Source organism: Ranitomeya imitator, chromosome 3 (genome assembly GCF_032444005.1).
Source record: "Ranitomeya imitator isolate aRanImi1 chromosome 3, aRanImi1.pri, whole genome shotgun sequence".
NCBI lineage: Eukaryota > Metazoa > Chordata > Amphibia > Anura > Dendrobatidae > Ranitomeya > Ranitomeya imitator.
The window spans coordinates 784,197,069-784,220,341 of record NC_091284.1 but is presented as its reverse complement, the minus strand read 5'-3'; the positions used below and the strand labels follow the sequence as shown (position 1 = coordinate 784,220,341).

At 47.3% G+C, this 23,273-nt stretch overlaps 1 protein-coding gene across 4 annotated transcripts in view; it reads left to right on the top strand.

The window, feature by feature from the left end:
- NPAT (nuclear protein, coactivator of histone transcription) overlaps positions 1-20,768 on the top strand; it is a 99,677-nt gene extending 78,909 nt beyond the window's left edge. For 2 of the 4 annotated variants that reach the window (XM_069759144.1, XM_069759146.1), the window contains exons 14-18: positions 1,199-1,314; positions 7,613-7,709; positions 15,509-15,569; positions 15,655-16,657; positions 20,364-20,768. In XM_069759144.1, coding sequence (XP_069615245.1) covers positions 1,199-1,314; positions 7,613-7,709; positions 15,509-15,569; positions 15,655-16,657; positions 20,364-20,447 — 1,361 coding nt within the window. In that variant the 3' untranslated portion in view covers positions 20,448-20,768. The remainder of the gene's footprint in view (positions 1-1,198; positions 1,315-7,612; positions 7,710-15,508; positions 15,570-15,654; positions 16,658-20,363) is intronic. The other 2 variants (XM_069759145.1, XM_069759143.1) reach the window with 1 other exon arrangement.
- The last annotated feature ends 2,505 nt before the right edge of the window (positions 20,769-23,273 follow it).

Here is a 23,273-nt window from a genome sequence, read left to right as displayed (position 1 = left end):
GTTATAAACGTCTGTGAAGTACATGGGGGTTCAAAGTTCTCACCACACATCTAGATAAGTTCCTTAAGGGGTCTAGTTTCCAAAATGGTGTCACTTGTGGGGGGTTTCCACTGTTTAGGCACACCAGGGGCTCTACAAACGCAACATGGCGTCCGATCTCAATTCCTGACAATTCTACATTGAAAAAGTAAAACGGCACTCCTTCCCTTCCAAGCTCTGCGGTGCGCCCAAACAGTGGTTTACCCCCACATATGGGGTATTGGCGTATTCAGGAGAAATTGCATAACAAAATTTATGGTTACATTTCTGTTTTTACACTTGTGAAAATAAAAAAAATGGTTCTGAATTAAGATGTTTGCAAAAAAAAGTTAAATGTTCATTTTTCCTTCCACATTGTTTCAGTTCCTGTGAAGCACGTAAAGGGTTAATAAACTTCTTGAATGTGGTTTTGAGCACCTTGAGGGGTGTAGTTTTTAGAATGGTGTCACACTTCGTTATTGTCTATCATATAGACCCCTCAAAATGACTTCAAATGTGATGTGGTCCCTAAAAAAAAAATGGTGTTGTAAAAATGAGAAATTGCTGGTCAACTTTTAACCCTTATAACTCCCTAACAAAAAAAAATTTTGTTTCCAAAATTGTGCTAATGTAAAGTAGACATGTGGGAAATGTTATTTATTAACTATTTTTCGTGACATATCTATCTGATTTAAGGGCATAAAAATTTAAAGTTGGAAAATTGCGAAATTTTCAAAATTTTCGCCAAATTTCCATTTTTTTCACAAATAAACGCAAGTTATATCGAATAAATTTTACCACTACCATGAAGTACAATATGTCACGAGAAAACAATGTCAGAATCGTCAAGATCCGTTAAAGCGTTCCAGAGTTATAACCTCATAAAGGGACAGTGGTCAGAATTGTAAAAATTGGCCCGGTCATTAACGTGCAAACCACCCTCGGGGCTTAAGGGGTTAAAGTTGTGATCGTCTGATCACACGTGCTATATACAGCAATATCACTGCATATAGCGGAAATCACCGTCCCCTTTGAAGCCATTCCACAGGCTTGTATACAATGTAAAATGTATCTTATAGACCTATACTATTATTTTTTTTTTTATTCACATCTTTGACATGTATTGTTAATATAAGCTTTTTTTTTTTTTTTTTTTTTTTTTTTTTTTTTTTACTTCCAGGCTCCACCATTATACTCGCCTCTCCTGTGCCCCCTGTTTTGCAGGGTGTTGTGGGGATGTTTCCTGTGTCTCTTGTTGGCCAGAATAGTAGCACTTTCACAGCACCATCTCATCAGGTAATAGGAAATCACCGTTACGAATCCAAAACAGTTATGATATCGATCATTTCTTTATCGCTTCATTGGGGGACACAGGTAACCATGGGTGTATGCTGCTGCCGCTAGGAGGCTGAGACTATGCAAAAAAAAGGAAAATGGCTCCTCCTCCGCAGTATACACCCGCCGACTGGCACAGAGTACCTCAGTTTGTGCTTAGTGTCTGTAGGAGGCGGACCTGGATCTGTTCCCTGATCCGCAGCTAATCCTTTTTTCCTTACAGGTATTGTTGTGTTTTATTAACATTTTCCCTTTGTCTTTCAGATACAGGTTCAGGGAAACAGGGTGTAATTTCTCACTCTGCCTTCCCAAATTATGCGGCTGAGCGAGCAGTTTGGTGTCACCCACATCGCAACTCTCAGGCCCGCAGGCTGAACACTATCCCCTGTCACCTTCATGGGTGCTCCAGGGCTGATTCCGGTGGCTGGTCCTTGCCATTTTCCTCCTCACCCCTCTCCTCGTAGAGGGCGGAGAGGAACACGGTGATCACCAGTGGTGACCTTCCCCCCTTTTCTGAAGGGGTTGATGCCGTTTTCTAGACTGTTCAGAGACACTGTGGGAAGAAGGACACTGTGGGACCGTCTCCACAAGGACCCCTGGACGATCCTCACCTCAGAAGCCGGACATCTCTCATGGTACCAGCAGTTTGTCGCGATTATGCGCTCCGTTCCCACACTGGGTCTGAGGCATCCGTGCTTTTTTGTTTTCACACGGCGTGTTCCCTTCACGGTATATCGCTGCCTGAAACCTTCTCTTTCTTTGTCACACTGTTTACCCGCGTCAGGACCCGCACAGAATATGGCGTCGCTGAACGACAGCGGACATTTTTTCTTCATTCCCTTCTTTCTCTCCAGGTCAGAGCCATGCCCCCGCACTCAGCGCGTGTATTTTTTGCGTGCTTTCTCCCCCATCACGGGATCTCCTCTCCCTGCCCAGTGCGCTACTCCGGCGGCATAACCAATAGAAGGGGCCCCTACTCCCTTGTACTGTGAGACGTGGCCAATTTTCAAGCCCGGACTAGAACTTTTGTTAATGCCTCTTTTCCGGTTCTGTCTCTGCAGGTGCTCAGCATTCGCATAATGCCATGTCCTCTGTTAATTTAGCCCCCGATTTTGGGCCTTCTCCGGACTCTTGTGTAGCCACGCCCTCTTACGGGCCACGGTCACTCAGCGGTCGCCTTCCACTTAGCCACGCTCCCTTACTGGACCCTCGGCCAATCAGGGCATGCCGCACGCTTAGCCCCCCTTTCGATAAGCGCGTTTTCTTGGCATAATGAGAGAGTGTGTTTTTTGTTTTTTTTTCTATCCCTATCTCCCGGTCACCTGAGACGCGCCTCCGGCATAGTGTGTCTCTGTCTGCAAGGCGTGTGAAGATTTTTGCAGTGTCTGTCACCATCGACTTCTGGCTCCAAAGGGCACAGCAGGCGTCCATCACTAACCTGCACTGGATCTCGGGGATTCTGCAGCCTGAGCAGTCACAGCGCCTCCTCTGTTATCGGGTAGGACCAGCCCAGACTGGTTATTTTTTCTCTTCACAAGGGCTTGTCTCTCCCCAGCAGTAGCCCTAGTCCCTCACGCTTGCCCCATCTCAGGGAGGCCCATTCCTTTCCCTATAATCCACGACGCCTGTGCCATCTGTTAAAGAGAAGTGGCATTCAGATCAGTCATCGTTTTTTTCTGGCTGTTCTGCAGCTCCTCCACACAGAAGCCCTCTAACGCCCGGGATGAGAGCACTCCCCTCCGGAGTGGGTCGTTGCCATGTCGCAGTCGGTCTCAGACCTGACAAAAGTTTCACAGTCCCTGGTCCAGGTCCTGGAGCGACTTCCACATTTGTCTTCTGCCACCAGTGCTCCGGACACCTCTCACGGTGATTCGCATGCACCTGACCACGACCGTAACCGGGTCAAATCGGGTACAAAGCAAAGAAGCGGGCTCCTTACCATGCCCCCTCCTCGGTCTTCTGCCACCAGTGCTACGAACTCCTCACGGTGATTCGCACGCACCTGACCCCGACATTACCAGGGACAAATCGGGTACAAAGCAAAAGAAGCGGGCTCCTCCCCATGCCCCCTCCTCGGAGCTGGTTTTTGGTGTCGTATGTGGATTCCCAGTCTGAGTCCTATACTGACCAGACCTAAAAGATGCAAGATATGCTCAATAGCCTCATCTTGGGAAATTGCCCAAATTCTGAACCTAAGGGAGGACGAGGCACCTGTTCTGGAGCACTCCGTTGTCTTCAGACGGGTAAGATGTTCTTCCCGGCGTTTCCCTAATCACAGGGAATGTGTTATGATTATGTCTAAACACTGGGAACACCCTGAAAAGCTCTTCCCAGGAAGGAAGAGGCTATTCATTCTCTATCCCTTTAGCCAACATCTTGTTGATAAATAGGCAGAATTCCCTAATGTGTCTTATGAGACAGTCTTATCTCTGCTGAACAGTGCATCTCTTAAGGATTCTACGGATACACAGATTGAATCCTTGGCTAAGTCAGCCTTTCAATTAGCTGGCGCCTCTTGTCTGTCCCATATTTGCCTCCACCTAGGTATCAAAATCCATGTCTGCCTGGGCATGAATGCTTCATTAGAGTATTCTAGGCTTCTTCGGATGAGATGCCAAATCTGGTACATCAGACTGCCTATGCTGGCAAATATCTCGTGACCGCTTCCTTTAGATGTGGCTGGTTGATCCGCCACGGCTACCAGCAACATCGCTGCTATACGCCACATTCTCTGGTCTCTCTGGCTTTACCTTCCAAGGCCCTAGACCTTTTTGGATCCAAGCTGGATCAAATAATTTTGGATTTCCCGGCGGGAAAAGCACTTCGCTTCCCCGGTCCAAGTCTAAAGTTACTTTTAAGGCTGCCGTCACACTAGCAGTATTTGGTCAGTATTTTACATCAGTATTTGTAAGCCAAAACCAGGAGTGGGTGATAAATGCAGAAGTGGTGCAAAATACTGACCAAATACTGCAAGTGTGACAGCAGCCTAATAGGAAAGGGTTGCCTCAATCTCGAGAGAAATAGTGACTTCTGGCTACAAAATCGACACTACTTCTCCTCCAGGAAGACGTTCCCTTCTGTCTCGCCCACCAAGACATACATCGCCGGCCCCAGGGGTTCTTCAGGCCATCTTTTTCCCTACTATGCACAGTAGTGATCATACCCGTCCCCAGGAATCAACGGTTTTTCGGGGTTCTACTCTATTCTTTTCATAGTCCTGAAGAAAGACGGACCGCCCCTTCCGGTTTTTGACCTCAAGCGATTTAAATATCACGTTCGGATCTGCCTTTCAGGACCGAGTCCCTATGTTCGGTAATCACTTCCATGGAACCGGGACAATTTCTTCACTTTCTTGTTTGTGTTCAGCATCAGAGGTCCCTATGGTTTGCGATCCATGAGGATCTTTATCAGTTCACGGCCCTCCCTTTCGACCTAGCCTCTGCTTCCAGACTATTCACGTCATGACACCGGTCATGGACATCCTTCATTCCAAGGGGATTCTCATATTTCCCTACTTGAACGATCTTCTGATCAAGGAACCGCCCCGCCGAGACTGCGACCAGCGTTAACTCCAGTTTTCTCTGGACGCTATGGTCCATCTCGGCTGGGTTATCAACAGAGAGAGGTTCTCCCTCACCCTTGCCCAGCATCTGGTGTTTCTAGGTTTAAGGTTCGACACGACCCAAGCCCGTGTCTTCCTTCCAAAGGAGAGGTTTTCATCCCTCTTCCAGGGGACCCGTACTCTAAAGCGACCACCTTCTCTCCCCCTTCGCTCTTGCAGGAGCGTTCTAGGGAAAAGGATTGCCGCCGTTGAAGCCTTTCCTTTTGCCCATTTCCTGCTGACCTTCTGGTCATCTTCAAACAAGTGGTCCGTGTCCACGGACGGTCCCGTGCTTCTACCTCTCTTCGTGAGGCAGTCCCTCACCTGGTGACGCCATCGGCATCAGTCTTATGAAGAAAGTTCTTCCTTCCTCTCCGGTGGCAGATCTTCACCACCGACGCCAGTCTCCTCAGTTGGGGAGCTGTTTTTTCTTCGTCACACAGCGCAGTGCCGCCTGACCGCCCAAGAGGCCGCTTTCTCCCATCAATCTCCCGGGGATCAGGGCAATATCTTTTGCTATTCGCCACTGGCATACCCTCCTTCCGAGCCAGCCGGTCTGCATACAATCGGACAACGCCACGGCCGTGGCTCGCATAAATCGTCGAGGTGGAACTTGCAACAACCAGGTTGTAATAGAGGTAACAAGGATTCTGTGATGGGCAGAACGTCAAGTTTACGCCATATCAACCGTGCACATTCTGGGGGTAGAAAATCGGGCAGCTGATTTTCTGAGCCATCAGGTCCTCGCTTCGGGTGAGTGGTCGTTCAGCCCTGCCACAAGGTTTCTTGGTTCATTGCCAGGTCCCAGGATCTGCTAGCCATCTGCTACGAGGCTCGAGTAATATCGTGGTCACAATTACAACTGCCTTATATTTTTCCGCCTCTCCCTTTGACCCGAGAGTCGTAGAAGGAATTAAGGCAGACTGGATCCCTGTAATCCTGATAGCTCAACTGGCCTAGAAGTGCCTGGTGAACTTACTCATGGACGCCCCCTGGAAGCTTCCAGGCCATCCAGATCCTTTCTCTCAAAGCCCCCTCTTCCACCAGAGTTCACAGTCTGAGTTTAAGAGCATGGCCGTTTATGCCGTAGTCCTCAGGGAGGCTGTTTTTTTCCATCCACTACAGATACTAAAAGGCTTTCTTCTGGTGAGAGTGAGGACAAGGGTTTGGTCCCTATGACCTGTTCTCTTTTTTTCCCATTCTTGGTCTTCTACAAGTGGGTCTTGACTCTGGTCTATTGTTCTGTCAATTCTTTTCCAACTAAATCTGGCTTTTCGTTCCTAGGTAAAAACCTTAATTCAAGGAGTCGCCCACCTGGCACCTCCTTATCTTCTGATAGATCCATGGGATTTTAACCTGGTCTTTGGCGTCCTCCTGCTGAGCCCATTCAACACATCACGTCTTTCTCTCCTGCTATGGAAAGTTGTCGTCTTAGTTGCATTACGTCCATCAGGAGAGTTCCCGAGTTAGCGGCATTGTCCTGCCGTCCCTCCTTCCTGATTCTACATCAGGACAAGGTAGTTCTCAGGCCTGTTCCTCTCTTCCTACCTTAGGTGGTCTTTTCATTTCACATTAATGAAGACATTGTTCTTCCTTCTGTGTCTCTTTCTGGTCCATCCCCTGGAGAAGTTCCTCCACAAGCTGGATCCCGTCAGAGCTATCCGAGTCTACTTTTCTACTTTTGTGCTTTGACAAAGACCTTTCTGGTCGAAACGCGTAGCCAAACTCACGCAGGTCATGGTGTTGTCTTCATGGAGCTCATGATTTTTCATGTTTTTATATTTTCCCAATAAAGTTTGTTTATTTTACCTTTTTGGAGCTGGAACATCGTGGTTTTTTTTTTTTCCTCTACTTTTCAAGGACTGATCCCTTTTGCCAATCTGATGCCCTGTTTGTCATCTCTGAATGTCGTCGTAATGGGCTCCCAGCTTCTACGTTCACTATTGCCTTTGGGTTCGTTCAGCAATATTGGAGGCATATTGCGTTCGGAACAAACAGGCTCCTTCGGGGATGAAGGCTCACTCCTCTCGGCGGTGGGGCCTCCTGGACTGTCTGTTACCAGGCCTTGGATTTCCAGATTGTAAGGCCGTGACCTGGTCGTTTTTACAGGGTTCATAGCGATGCCTCGTCTGAGGCAGGCCTGGGAAGAAAGGTGCTGCAGGCGGCGGTTATGCAGCGGCCGACCTGAGTCTGTTTTTTCTTTGCATCTTTTCTGTTCCCACCCTAGGGACTGGTTTGGGACGTCCCATGGTTACCTGTGTCCCCCAATGAAGTGATAAAGGAAGAGGGATTTTTGGTACTCACCGTAAAATCTCTCTTGGAGCCTTCATTGGGGGACACAGCACCCTCCCTAATTGTTTGTACCATCATTGGACCTGTGTGCCTTCGTTGTTGGGTTGGTACATATGTTGTTTTTGGTTGCTTCTCCTACTGCTTTCACACTAACTGAGGTACTCTGTGCCTGTCGGTGGGTGTATACTGCGGAGGAGGAGCTATTTTACTTTTTTTGCATAGTGTCAGCCTCCTAGCGACAGCAGCATACACCCATGGTTACCTGTGTACCCCAATGAAGGCTCCAAGAAAGATTTTACGGTGAGTACCAAAAATCCCTCTTTTTACTTAAGAATAGCGGAAACAGATTTTCTTTTTCTTTTGTAGATCCTGCATGTTCCTGTATCCAAGCCTATAGTCCCGAAACTGCCATTGCCTCCAAGGTCAAAGAAGCCTGAGCCACCGAGAACTAGTGCAAATGCAGGTATTCATATGGCTTGTTTGAAATATATACCGTATATACTCGAGTATAAGCTGAGGCACCTACTTTTGCCACGAAAAACTAGGTAAGCTTATTGACTTGAGTATAAGCCTGGTATGCATTGTCCCCTCATCCCTATCGTGGTATGCATGGCTCCCCTGTCCCTTTCATTAACCTTTATGCAGCATTATATGGGGCATATTTTTTATGGAGCATCTTATGGGGCCCATTAAGAATTTTATGGAGCATATTATGGGGCCCATCATGAACTTTATGGAGCATTATATGGGGCGTACTTTGTAGGGAGCATCTTATGGGGCTCCTGATTCAATATGGATATTTAAAAACACTTAACCTACTGATGTCTCAATTAATTTGACTTTTATTGGTATCTATTTTTATTTTTGAAATTTACCGGTCGCTGCTGCATTTCCCACCCTAGGCTTATACTCGAGTCAATAAGTTATCCCAGTTTGTGGCAAAATTAGGGGCCTCGGCTTATACTTGGGTCGGCTTATACTCGAGTATATACGGTATATATATTAGTGTGTATTATGTGTGTACATTAGACTCTTCAATTTCCCTGACTCCGACTCCACAGCACTGGACACTACTGAGCATGTACATAAAGTGCAACACAGATTCATCTCAAATAAAAGCGAGATCCTTCGATCAGGAACAGAACAAACATTTATAGGACATTTCATAACTTTCCCAAATTATGAAAACATTTACAGCACATCCTGCATTGTACTACTGTACCCAACGTATTATATATTTTAGGAGTAGGTTCATTTTATAACGGCTCCACCAAAATTGACACCGACTCCACAACTTTAAAATGTCGCCCCGTATTCCCCAATTAAAAATAAAGTAATTTGAAAAAAATTTTATTATTTGGTGTAACCATATCCTCAGCTCGTCACCCAAAACTTAAGTGATGGTATGTCATTAGCCCCCCGGGATTCTGAGTGTTAGGCGGCCACAATCCTGCTGTTGTACTGCATTCCTCTTCCTTAGCTTTTGCTGCCACATTGTTGATTCCGAGTGTGTAAGTACTTGAAGGTTCAATCTCTACATTTTAGGGCTGATGGGGTGAGGGCATCTTTAAAGCTCTTTCTTGCACCAATCATAAAGTTATAACACATCCTAGATCTATGTCAACCTGGGAAACTGGAATACCACCTTAAATTAAATTTGTCAGCAGGTTTTTTGCTATGTAATCTGAGAGCACCATAATGTGGCAGCAGAAATCCCGGTGTCACTGCATTGTGTTTTGCTATTTCAATACAATCAGTGTTTCTCTGTCGCCTCTCATTGGGGGACACAGGAACCACGGGTGTATGCTGCTGCCACTAGGAGGCTGACACTATGCACAAAAAAGTTAGCTCCTCCTCTGCAGTGTACACTCCACCAACTGGCATTATGAACTTCAGTTTAGCTTAGTGTCTGTAGGAGGTGGACATGGGTCTTTCATTAGACCCTTATCTACCTCATTGTGCGTCCTTCCTTTTCAGATTTTCCAGAGGGATACTGGGTGAACAGTCACACCTCCAATACCACAATACGGACTATGAGTACGGCGTGTACTGCCACCCCGTATCCTCATAGATCCCACAGCAGGACCAAGATCCTAGCACACAAGCGTGCTTAGAAGTCCAGTACTTCATCCGTCCCCCACCCACTCGCCCACCAGAGCCTGTCGGTTGGAGGAGACGAGGACGTCCATCAGCTCCCTGGACGTCTGATATTTTCCCCGGATTGAGGTTACTAAGGACGGCGTGGGAAGTTTTAGGTGAGTATTCCTACCCTCAAAGTGCCTCTAGGTCCCTCCTCAGTTCCGGGGTGGTCGTCTGGGGGTCCCTTGGGATTTTTTTTTCCAGGCTTCCTTGGCCTGGTTGACGTTTTCCCATCCCTTCCATTATATATTGGCCGCAGGGGACACATAGAGTGGGGGTCATCGCTCTGTTCACGTGGCAGCCGTGGTTCTTCCTTCGGCGGCCGCGCTGTTCTCCGACGCGGTGGCCTTACAGGCGAGTGCGCTGCCTTTTTCCCCCGGCCGCACTGTGTTCTGACCCGGTGCGGTGGCCATGCAAGCTGCCGCGCCGCTTCCCCCTGCGGCCGCACTGTTTCTTTCCCTTACAGGTAGCCGCGCCGCTTTCCTCTTGCCGCACTGTTCCTTTCTGACATGGCGCGGCTGCCTGCCGGCGCACTGTTTTCTGTTCCGGCGCGGCGGCCTTGCAGGCAACCGCGCCGCTTTCTCCTCCGGCCGCACTGTGCCTTTCTGACACGCGCCGGCGCGGCAGCCTTGCAGGCAACCGCGCCGCTTTTCCCGGCGTCCGCACTTCTCCCACCGCCGCGGCCTCAAATTTAGGCCCCGGCCTCTACCAGGGCCTACTTCTGGCGCCGCGACTCCTCCCACTTTCTTTCCCTCGGGCGGGCTTTTCTCCCGCCTGACTTTCATCAGCGAGCTCCGCCCACCGGCGCCATCTTGGTGCTCCTGGCCTGGCGTTAGCCCCGCCCACCACTCCCCGTGCAGCCGCAGTTACTTATTTCAGCGCCAGGAACGTTTTTCTTCGCCCATCTTATGAGCGTGAATTTCTAGCATCCTCACATCTCCCCACTGCTGTCCTTCAGGCCTGCAGCAAGTTTCGGACAAGAGATTGCCCCAGATGTGACTGCCTGTTCTAGGTGCTATCGTTCCTGAGGTGCATCTTCCAAGCCGTGCAGCCTTCCATCTGGAAACCGCAGCATCTGCCGTGAGTAGCTCTGCACCGCAGACTGACACTCTCCCCTGCCCCGCTGCCCCCTAACCTTCTGACATTTTCCTCAGGGGCCCATTCGGTCTAATTTTAAGGGAGGTCGCTCCCGGCCTCCTACTTTTTCCCTACTTCCTGTGCCTTAGTGAAATACTTTCCGTGTTCGTCTTGTAAGCTTCCCTCAGGAAGGCTTGCAGCAACCCACATGCTCACCGCCCAGGACGCCCCCCCCCTGCTGTTCCACCTGAGAGCGAAGTCCCCACCCCAGGCTGGGCCTCCTCTCTGTCTCTATCAGTAGTGGATCTCACACGGGTGTCCCAGACCCTTGTGTCCGTGCTTGATTGGTTGCCCCTGCAGACTTGCGTAGTAGCCAGCAGGTCACAAGAAGCTCCGTCCGAGACTTCCAATACAGGCCGCGAAAGATCCAGACAGGATTGCCGGTCTGTGTTCTCTTCTCAGTCCATCTCGCCCCACGGTCCTTCTCTGTGGTCGACTTCCCCCTGGTCCTCCCCCCCCTTCCGGAGTCAGGTGAGACTTTCTCTGATGCGCCTTCGGAGGATAATTTGGGGCCGGATTCGAACCAAATTGTTAGCATGAGTGATATGGTTCAAAGCCTCATTGGAGCGACCAATCAGACCTGTGGCATCAAAGATTCCTCTATGGAACCCGCAGATCAGGCGGTTTCGTTTAGACGGTCTAAACTACTTCCCAAGGTATTCGCTCCTCATCCTGAATTCGAGGAGCTTCTGGCCAGAGAAAGAGAGAACTCAACCAGACGTTCTCAGAGGCAAGCGTCTTGGAGTCTCATACCTCTTTCCTCCGGATCTCATCGCCAACTGGAATGAGAGGCGATAGAGAACGACTTCTCCCTCTGTGGATCCGCCGGCTACTAGACTTACCTCCAACACGGTAATCACGCTGTCCGGTGGGGCGCCTCTGAAAGATTCCATCAATAGGATCATGGAATCCTTTGCGAAGTCGGCTTTCGAAGCTGCCGCATCTTCCCTATTCCCGGCCTTTGCTTCCACTTGGGTTTCGAAGTCTGTATCCGAATGGGCTAAACAACTCCGTTGGGGCATTCAAGCCGGAGCTCCACCAGACTGGCTGGCGGAACTTGCCACCCAGATTACTCACGCCGTGGAATAATTGGTTCCGCTTCCCTGGACGCCGCGTCTTCTGCCGCTCAGGCGCCCAGTAATGTTGCCAGCCGTCGCACCGTTTGGCTCAAGACCTGGCAGGCGGATTTGTCATCAAAGTCCCTTACCAGCCTGCCTTTTCAAGGATCACGTCTTTTCGGTTCCAAGCTGGACCAAATTATTAAGGACGCCACGAGCGGCACCAGTTCCCTTCTCCAGACCTTGCCTACATCCCCTTAGGCGGCAACTTCGGTCTTTTCGGCCTTTTTCGTCGTTTCGCGACATCAGATTCCTCTTCCCAACAGCAGAGGCCACAGGCACGTTAAGAGAAGAAGGTATCCTTCGGACTCGCTCCTTCCTGGCATTCCCGCTACTCCTCCAGGTCTAGGACTGGAAGATCCACCTAGGGGGCACTCTGTTCTTGACCCGGTAAGGCTCCAAAATTGCCTTTCTCATCCAGCGAGCAATAGTCGCCTTGGAAGCCGGCAGGCCTCTATGCATGACATCAGGGATGGCGAAAAGAGAATCAGTCTTCCGGAAAGCGGCCGTGCTAGCCAGGGAGATCCTCACTGCCCTGACAAGGTCCAGCTTGTTCAACGATCGCTCCAGAGGATGAGTTGGAGCTGGACAAAAGGAAGGTAGAACGATGTCCTCACTGAGGTGGAAGGTGAAAACCACCTTGGGAAGGAAGGAAGGCGGAGGCCTGAGGACCACCTTGTCCTGGTGGATAACCAAGAAAGGAGGTCGGCAAGAAATGGCCGACAACTCGGAAACGCGGCGGATCAAAGTGATGGCCACAAGAAAAGCGACCTTCCAAGATAGAAACTGACAGGGAAAACTCCCTGAGAGGCTCAAAGGGGGGAACCCCTCAGAACGTCCAGCACAAGCTTTAAATCCCATGAATCCACAGGGGCCCTGTACGGAGGGACAGCGTGAGCTACTCCTTGAAGGAAGGTCTTAACCTGTGGCTGAGATAACATCTACTGAAAGGGAAGAAGAGTGCAGAAACCTGGCCCTTTAGGGAACGAAGAGCAAAGCCCGAATCCAGTCCTGCCTGAAGGAAAGCCAAAATTGAAGGCAGGGAAAAGGACATAGGTGAAAAGCGGTTGGACTCGCACCAACGGAAGTAAGCCTTCCAGGTACGATAGTAGATCCTGGAAGACGAAGGCTTCCTAGCCTGGATAATAGTGTGAATCATCCGGACCGAAAGGCCGGACGCTCTTAGAACTGCGGTCTCCACAGCCACGCCGTTAAACTGAGCGACCGAGAATTCGGGTGGCAGATGGGACCCTGAGACACATCGGGTCTGTCTGGAAGGCGCCAGGGGGCGTTCGCGAGAAGATTGACGATCTCCGCAAACCAAGAACTCCTGGGCCAATCCGGGGCGATCAGAATGACCGGCACCCCTTCCGCCTTGATCTTTTTCAACAGCTTGGAAAGCAAGGGAAGGGGTGGGAACAGATAGGGGAGCACGAACTGCGACCAAGGAATGGCCAGAGCGTCAACACCAGTGCAAAAGGATCGCAGGACCTTGGGACGACCCGAGGGACCTTCCTGTTCAATCGGGACGCCGTGAGGTCCACTTCCGGAGTCCCCCATCGAAGAGAAATCCAATGGGAGACCTCCTGAAGTAAGGACCATTCCCCTGCCGCGAGGCTCTAGCGGCTGAGGAAATTGGCGGCCTAAATGTCCACGCCGGGGACATGCACTGCGGAACTCACCAGGACTGTTGCCTCTGCCCAAAGGAGGATCCTGGAAGCCTCGGCCGAGGTCAGAGAACTCCGAGTCCACCCCTGGTGGTTGACATATGCCACTGCTGTGGCATTGTCTGACTGGATTCTAATTGGCAGACTCCTGAGAATCCTTACCCAGTGAAGAAAAGACAGAAAGATGATCCGGAATTCGAGGACATTGATTGGCAGAGAGGACTCCTGCGCCGACCAACGACCCTGAAAAAAAAATCAGGTGACAAAGCCCCGCGCCTCAGCCGAGCAGGCTGGCGTCCGTCATCACCACCTGCCAGAGAACTAGAAGGAAGGATCTGCTCTGAAGGATCTACTCTGGGATATGAGAGGTGACCTCTGCCACCAGTCAAGGAACCGTTTGACCCGGGAAGAAAGCCGGATCTGATGATGCAGGGAGAAGACAGACCTGTCTCCCTGTGACAGAATAGCCTGCTGAAGAGGTCTTGAATAAAATGGCGAAGGGAAATTGGTTCCGATGTTACAACCAACCTCCCCAGGACCTTCATGGCCCATTGGAAAGGAGGGAAGCCGAGAACCCTGGAGCAAGCAAACTTCCCGACGGAGTGATATCTTGTCTTCGGGAAGGAAGACTCTGGTCCGACAAATGTCGAACATGCCCAGAAATACGAGGCGCTGAGAAGGAAAAAGACAGGACTTCTTCCTATTGACGAGCCACCCGAAACGGGTGTCGGGGACGATGGATAGACTTTCGGAAGCCCGAAACTGAAATTTCTGAGCCTCTATGGAAGCGATTACTGAACGAGGGGATTCCATCCTGAGGTGTCCCAGACGAAACTTCTTCTTCAGCAATTTGAGATCCAGACTGGGGCGAACCGTGTCGTCCTTTTTCGGTACAAAGAGATTCGAAGAGAAGCCGGTGAATCATTCCTGTTCTGGGACGGAAACGATTACCCTTGATTTAAGGAGGGAAACAATGGCTGCAAAGAAACCCGGGAGTAGAGCGGGGTGGTCTCTTGGAGGTCAGAATTTGAAGAAACGATCCCAGGGCCGTGAAATGAATCTATTTTGTATCCAGAGGATACAAGTTCCCTGACCCATGCGTCCTCTACTGAGGAGTCCCAGACGTCCCTGAGGAAGAGGAGACTGCTGCCCAGCCTGGAATCGGGCTGGGGTCTAGTCGTGAGTCATGCCTCCTGGGATAAAGGCTCACTCTACCCGGGCAGTCGGCGCTTCCTGGGCAGTACGCCACAGGGCTTCGACCCTGGTCTTCCATCCACACGTTTGCCAAATTTTACAAGGTCAATACCTATGCTTTGGCGGACGCCAGCCTGGGCAGTAGGATCCTGCAGACGGCAGTGGTGAGTCCTCTGACCTGATGGAAGTCTGTTTTTTTCCCACCCCAGGGACTGTTTTGGGATGTCCCATGACTCCTGTGTCCCCCAATGAGAGGTGATGGAGAAAACAGGATTTTTGGTTACTTACCGTAAAATCTGTTTCTTGGAGCTTTCATTGGGGGACACGTCCCATGTTGTGCTGTTTTCTGTGGTTCTATGTTCTATGACTGTTCTCATGTTTACAGTTCTCATCTTTGTGGTTATTTCAACCTTATTGTTTTTTTTCTCCTACTGCTTTCTCACTAACTGAAGTTCATATAATGCCAGTTTATGGGGTGTACACTGCAGAGGAGGAGCTAACTTTTTATGTGCATAGTGTCAGCCTCCTAGTGGCAGCAGCATACACCCATGGTTACTGTGTCCCCCAATGAAGGCTCCGAGAAACAGATTTTACGGTAAGCAACCAAAAATCCTGTTTTTATCAGCAGGAGATTCTCTACATGACAACTGGCCTCATGACTCTTTCTTTCTCCAACCCTGCTCCCAACACTGATTAGCAGCTTTCTGTCACTATAATATACACAGATCAGTGGTGTGCGCAGGGTTATACACAGCTCAGCATTCTAAGCTCTACTTGATCTTCAGCACGGAGAACTCTATTTCTTTCCTTCACAACTGCTGCACCCTGTAAACTGACACATCGCTCTGATCCTACATCGTGTGTGTGTATGTGTATGTGTGTATATATATAATTTTTGGGCTCTTGGCCTACTTTCTCTCTACATTGTCCAGGCATTAACATTGTTTTGCATTAGTTGTACATCCTTTTATGTTTAAGATATATTTGTGCTGCTTATCCCTGTCTAGGCAAATCATTATCCAATTCTACAGTCGATTCAGGTGGTTTGTCCAGTTCTTTTGTGCAAAGGTGAGTACTTGGGTAAATGTGGACAAGTTCATGATGACATTTGATAGGCTTGTATTTATTAACAGCATTGTTATTCTTTTAACAGATTAGGAAATGACATCACTCATCCCGACGGCACCAATGCTGCTGACAAAGAAGGAGAAGCTCATCGGAGGGTGCTCTTCTTTGATGGGAAAACTTCAGCCAAAGTCAAGTTGGGGTCTTCGTCCTCAACAAGTTCCAAAAGTCAGAAAGCTGATCAGAGTGACTCTGTCCAGAGTACAGGAAATGTCTCTACATCTAGTTCAAAAGAAAGTAAAAAGGCTGAAAGCACTGTCCCGTCTGTAGTAGGGAAACCAAGAGCTTCCACAACTACTTCTTCTACCACAAAGGATCAAGGCACAGAGAAGAGACCTGTTGCTCCATGCGGCAGCATGCTCGGCAACAAAGAGAATGTTCTGCAGGTAGAGACTGGAGCGGTACAAGTTGATAAGAGGAGCAATACTCAGGAAAGTGAAAAGAATGTCAGACAACCCCAGGAAACCAGTAGGAAACAAACTTCTCTGCCAAATATTCTTAGGAGGACACCCCAAAAGGTGCCCCAAGAAAAAAGGGTCTGCCCCACTAGTCCTCTAGTGAAACAAGCCAGCCAATTATTACAGGGCATGCAGTTTCAAAGTCCAAAGAAATCCTCTCAGGAAGATTTGTCCTTTCCACCTACCCCAGGCTCTGGATTGGAAGACAGGCAATTGGATAACCATGTAGATCAAACAAGAACCCCAACAAGCAAGCGTTACAATGAAGAAGGTGGCACGCCAAAACCCATGCTTCCACCTGCTACTCCTGATCTGCCCACTTGCAGCCCTGCCAGTGAGGCTGGTAGCGAGAACAGTGTCAATATGGCTGCCCACACACTAATGATACTGTCACGTGCCTCCCTTGCAAAATCTGGGTCAAACACTCCTCTAAAGGACAATTCTCAACAAGTAAAATCTTCCAAGAGCACTTCTAAAAAGAGAAAGCGTGATGAACCCGAAGGACTGGAGAGACAGTCACATAAAAGAGACCACCTAAGCCTGTCTGATTTACAGAAAAAGAAGAAAGCAAGGGTACTGCCTCATTTAGCCTTTTTTACAGTGTGTTTCTTGCAACCAAAAGTTTTATGGGGTTATCAAAATTGATGCCGTAGGATAGGCGAGTTGGTGGGATCTGACCTCTGTGAACATATGTCTAATTTTTACTGTTCACACTGATGCAGTGGCTCCTCCATACTGGCCCAACAAGCGAATGGGATGACCTGCGAAGCTGTGTGGATTAGCTTCTTTGTCATTGTACCCCGAAACACAGTGTCTGCAAATTGAGATTCTGGTTTGGCTATTATCCTAAGTCATGTGACAAGGCTCGTTAAAGGGTCGACATTGACTGTTAGGATTGCTACTTCCAATAGGTGGCACTAGAGTTCTAGTCCTCTTCCTCTCTGAAGAGACAATATGCTTCTTTGTCATTGGAAATCTTATAGTGGCTTTTTAATGGTGCTGAGAAATAAGGGTATAGCGCCCTCCAGCATCGGAAAATCTCTGGGGTCTCTTCTACTGGGGAAAGCTGAGACCCTGAAGAACATGATTTGGGTCGGTTTTTACCGTCCCTAGTGTTGCAATCGCTGTTATTCACCAAATAACGGCGACTGCAAAATAAAATGTCTGATTTCCTGTTTATTTCTCCTCTGATATGATCTAGCACATCAGAATAGAGAAATGGGTTCCCCCGAGCCGCCCCTGTACCTGCGATGTCCCCCTATCCCTCCTTCTGTGTCCCCCAGTCCGCGGCATTTCTGGGAAGAAAATGGTGGGCGTATGTGCAGTGCGCCCGATGAGATCTGCCAGTCGGCACCCGGCAACAATAGGAGATTTCTCCTATTGGTTCATTTTGATCACTGTGATAGTCTATCACAGTGATAAAAAAAAAAAAAGTAAATCAAACCTCCCTTTATCACCCCCTTAGTTTAGGCTAAAATTGGGTTTAGAGTTGGGGTTAGGGTTTGGCTAGGGTTAGAGTTGGCTAGGGTTAGGGGTGTGTTGGTGTTAGGGTTGGGGTTAGAATTGGGGAGTTTCCAGTATTTAGGTACATCAGGGGGTCTACAAACGCGGCATTGCACCCGCCATTGATTCCAGCCAATTTTGCGTTCAAAAAGTCAAGTGGTGCTCCCTCCCTTCTGAGCCCTGCCATGCACCTCCTTCATCCCCTGGTCCTGTCCCCTGGCGTCTTCTTCCAGGAAGAAAATAGCGGGCGCATGTGCAGTGCGCCTGCCGAGATCGGCTGGCCGGCACCTGGCAACATTTGGAGATTTTTCCTATTTGATCATTTTGATCACCGTGATAGACCCTATCACCGTGATCAAAATAGAAAAATAGTAAATCACACACCCCCTTAGATAAAAATAATAAAATAAATGTTTTTCCATTAGGGTTGGGGTTAGACCTAGGGTTAAGGTTGGGGCTAGGGTTTGGATTGTGGTGGTGGGGTTAGGGGTGGTTATAGGTGTGTTAGGGTTAGAGGTGTGTTAGGGTTAAGGATGTATTGGGGTTATGGTTGGGATAAGGGCTGTGTTAGGGTTGTAGTTAGAATTGGGGAGTTTCCATTGTTTAGGTACATCAGGCGCCACCATTGATTCCAGCCAATTTTGCATTCAAAAAGTCAAATGGTGTTCCCTCCCTTCTGAGCCCTGCCATGCATCCCCTGGTCCTTTCACCCAGCCCTCGGCGTCTTCTTCCGGGAAAAAAATAGTTGGTGCATGTGCAGTGCACCCGCCGAGATCGGCTGGCCGGCACCTGGCAAACATTGGAGATTTGTCTTATTGGTTCATTTTGATCACTGTGATGGGGTCTATCACAGTGATCAAAATAAAAAAAAATTGTAAATCACCCCCCCTTCCCCTTTATCACCCCCTTAATTAAGTAAAAAAAATAAAATAAATGTTTTTTCCATTAGGGTTTTGGGGTTAGGGTTGTGGGTTTTGGTGTTAAGGTTGTGGGTTAAGGTTTTGGGGTTAGGGGTGGTAAGAGGTGTGTTAGGGTTAGAAGTTTGGGGTTAGGGTTAGAGGTGTGTTATGGTTAGGGGTGTGTTGGGGGTTTAGGGTTGGGGTAAGGGCTGTGTTAGGGTTGTAGTTAGAATTGGGGGGGTTCCACTGTTTAGGTACATCAGGGGGTCTCCAAACGCGACATTGGACCACCATTGATTCCAGCCAATTTTGCATTCAAAAAGTCAAATGGTGCTCCCTCCCTTCTGAGTCCTACCATGCACCCAAACAGTGTTTTTTCCCCACATACGGGGTATCGGTGTACTCAGGAGAAATTGCTCAACAAGTTTTGTGGTCCATTTTCTCCTGATGCCCTTGTAAAAATAAAAAATAAATTGGTTCCAAAGTAAATTTTTTGTGGAAAAGTAAAATGTTCATTTTTTCCTTTCACATTGCTTTAACTATCGTTAAGGGTTAATAAACTACTTGAATGTGGTTTTGCGTACCTTGAGGGGTGCAGTTTTTAGAATGGTGTCACTTTTGGGTAATTTCTGTTATATTGACCCCCCAAACTCACTTCAAATGAGAAGTGGTCCCTAAAAAAAATGGTTTTGTAAATTTTGTTGGAAAAAATGAGAAATCGCTGGTCAACTTTTAACCCTTATAACTTCCTAACAAACAAAAATTGTTTACAAAATTGTGCTGATGTGAAGTAAACATGTGGGAAATATTATTTATTAAGTATTTTGTGTGACACCACTCTGACACCACTCTGATTTAAAGGCATAAAAATTCAAAATTTCAAAATTTTCTCCATATTTCCGCTTTTTTCATAAATAAGCGCAAGTCATATTGAATAAATTTTACCGCTAACATGAAGTACAATATGTCACGAAAAAAGTCTCAGAATCAGTGGGATCCATTGAAGCATTCCAGAGCTATAACCTCATAAATTGACAGTGGTCAGAACTGTAAAAATTGGCTTGGTCATTAAGTACAAAATTGGCTCTTACTAAGGGGTTAATTTTAATTATCCAGACTTCTGTTTTCAGTAAGCCAGGAGGCATAGACTGTTATCTTTATGATGACTTCTTATAGATTGAATTGATATTTGTAAATTGATGAATGTTATTTACCTCTTATGTCAGCTCCTACATTTTATTGTACTGTTATCTTTGCAAAACACGGATGCAGGGTCACAGAACAATGATTTTTGCTGGTATGTTGATTACACATTATACCAAGCCATGCAGTTTGTTGACTTGCAAAGATAACAGTATAATAAACTGTGGGAGCTAAAATAAGAGGTAAATAACGTTTATCAATTTACAAATATCACTTCTACCAGTCAACATCTAGATAAGTCAGTGCTTTCAAGCTTACTGAAAATAGATGTCTGGATAATTAAGATTAAATGATGTGTCGTCACAATAAGGTTTTGCACTTCTATGATATTGATGAGATAGGCCATCAGTATCCTTCTTGGTGGGGATCTGTCAGTCCTATTGACCACCTGTTACCAACTTCGACAGGTACTGGAGAGAGGAACGTGTGTTTTATCACCCTGTGGAGTGATCACTAGTGATGAGCGAATAATACTTGTTACTCGAGAATTCCCTAGCGTGCTCGGGAAATCTCGAGTAACGAGTATATTCGCTCATCACTAGTGATCACCAATGTCACTATAGTATAGCAAGAGCCTGAACAAGCAGAGGTAACTTGCGGAAATGTGATCTAAACCCATGCTTAACTTTTCACCTTAGTTAATTCAGTGTTTGGTGTCTTTTAACCTCTTACAGAAGCATCGTAAGAAGAGCACGGACAGTTTCCCGGCTGGAATGGACGTGGAGAAATTTTTAATGTCCCTTCGTTATGACGAATGATGTGAATTTAGAGCAAAAGTGCACAATGTACCTTATAGCAATTATATGTAAAGATGTACAAATAATGTGTAAATAATAGGCTGGAGAGGTTACGGTCTTTTTGTTTGTTTTATTATTATTATATTATAGCACTTGTTGTGTTGCTTTTCCAAGCTGTAAATAATTGAATGCTTGGCTAAAGTTTGTAATTACGGCAGCTTTGACCTACACCCCCAGTACTGTTGTAAATTTTATATATTTTTGATGCATTTTTTCCATGTTCTTTTATGGCAGTTCAGTTTTGGTAACATCTTATAATAAAAGACAAGTCTGTTAATGGGTGCCTGTGATTATCATTCTTGTGTAGTGGATCCATCTTAAAAGTTAGTAAAGAATAACAATAGCTTCATATCACCACTTGGAAAAGATGGTCATCTTATTCCAGCTTCTTGTTGCATGTTTCAGCTCAGGCTCTTAAAAGGAACCTTATCTGTATAGAAAGAAAATAACAGTGACAGCGCTCCGCAGAAGAATATTACTCACTAGATGGTGGCCCGATTCTAACACATCGGGTATTCTAGAATATGTATCTAGTTTATTTATGTAGTTTTCAGAATAATGCAATTTATACACAGGATTCGACCAGCGAAGCGTAGTTCAAATTCCGCGCCAATTCACGGCCGGACTGCGCCAGTCGCTGATTGTTCGTGGCCGGGCGTGACCAATCAGTGAAGCCAGGGCCTGCTCCAGGTTTTTGAGGGCCCCGTGCAAAAGAGTTTCGCCCACGTAGCATATAGCACAGCCACGTAGCATATAACAGCCCACGCAGCGTATAGCACAGCCCACGCAGCGTATTGCACAGCCCACGCAGCGTATAGCACAGCCCACTTAGTATATAGCAATGTGGGCACCATATCCCTGTTAAAAAAAAAAAAAAAATAGTTATATACTCACCTTCCGGCGGCCCCCAGATCCAGGCGAGGCATTTAGCGATGCTCCTTGCGACGCTCTGGTCCCAAGAATGCATTGCGGTCTCGCGAGATGAAGACGTAGCGGTCTCGTGAGACCACTGTCATCATCTCGCGAGACCGCAATGCATGGCGAGGAGCGGGAAAGGCGCCGGAAGGTGAGTATATAATGATTTTTTTTATTATTATTATTATTTTTAACATTAGATATTTTTACTATTGATGCTGCATAGGCAGCACCAATAGTAAAAAGTTGGTCACACAGGGTTAATAGCAGCGTTAACGGAGTGCGTTACACCGCGGTGTAACGCAGCCATTAACCCTGTGAGCGCTGACTGGAGGGGAGTGTGGAGGGGGCACTGACGGAGAATAGGAAGGGACCAATTCGCGGCCGGACTGTGCCCGTCGCTGATTGACCAATCATTAACGTGGGATTTCCGTTACAGACAGACAAACAGACGGAAGTGACCCTTAGACGATTATATAGATTTATTTCCACCATCATGTACAAAAGTGACCTTATCGATTCAAATCGTTTTTTGTTTTTTTTCAAGAGCTTGCTTGACTAAAACCAGATTGGGGTTGAATTGTTTTGTTCGTGATGGAGGAATAACGGAGAAATATTTTCTCAATCTGTGAAGTAATGTCACCATTTTTTCCAGAAAATTTGAACAAAGACCATGTGGGATTCCTGTGTTTGCTGAATTGTTGCCCTAAACAATAAAGCACAAAGGAAAAGTAGTGTATATACCTATAGAGGCCGATTAATCAAGAATAACCAATAAATTATGAGACGTAAGAAAAGGGGGGGAAAAATGCATACATACTACTGGACAGTAATTGCAACAATACCAGTCAGAAGGAAAACAAGTGTGTAGAAAATAAACACTTTTATTTTGATTACAAATAAAGTAGGCATACAAACAAAAAAGGGGGTGCACATCAAGAATAAATAATTATAAAAGCACTAAAATCATTCATGTGCAAATGGGAAAGAGAGACAGTGGTATGTAAATATAATTTGCAGCTAATTTATCCAGGTACAGATGAACATTGATATGTCAGTAGATTGTGCAGGCATGTTCTACGGAGGACAGAGAATGAACTTCAATCCAATATTGCAGCCAGCGGGTAAGGAAAGGGTGAATCAAACACCCAAAAACCCCGCCCCTATGGCTGAAGATTGTTCCCTCCAAATTCGGGTGACAGTCCCTTTAAATGAAAAGTAATTTAGAAGTATTTTGGCTGAGTTTATATGCTGAATGCAAGATAGCAAATCTAAAGATAGATTCTAAGCTAATATCCAGAGAAAAAGAAATTGAAAAATATTTTACATTTGGTTGATGTATTTCATAAGTTTGTTTCAGAGAAATCCAAAAAAGACTGTAAAAATAGTATCAGATGATACTAGTGATGTTCCCAAGATAGACTGTAATGTGGAGAATGAACAAGATGTGAGGCACGTGTCAGTAATGGCCACTCAAGGTGACCTTGTGTCTCATGATGTTAAACAAGATGGAGGAAACGTAGGAGACATGAGAACGGACGAAGATGACGTACAAGGAACAGATGTACAAAGACCATTAATAATAGAAGACGACGGGGGCGTGGCCTAGCAGGCGATGCGAACAGACGTGCAGCAGAGCTCTCCCGCTTCATTATCTCTGCATTAACCCCATAGAGGCGCCGCCGAACGCCAATCATACTCTCAGGAGTGCACAGAGTCGAGGGGAGCGAGGTGCGACCCGAAGGAACGGAATCTTATCTGAGGATGACGCGCCAGAGACAGAAGGAGCCGGCAGCGGCGGGAAGCTCACAGGCCCAAGATGGCGCCAAGGCTGCAGAGGAGGCGGCGAGGACAAATGCTGCTTATCAGGAG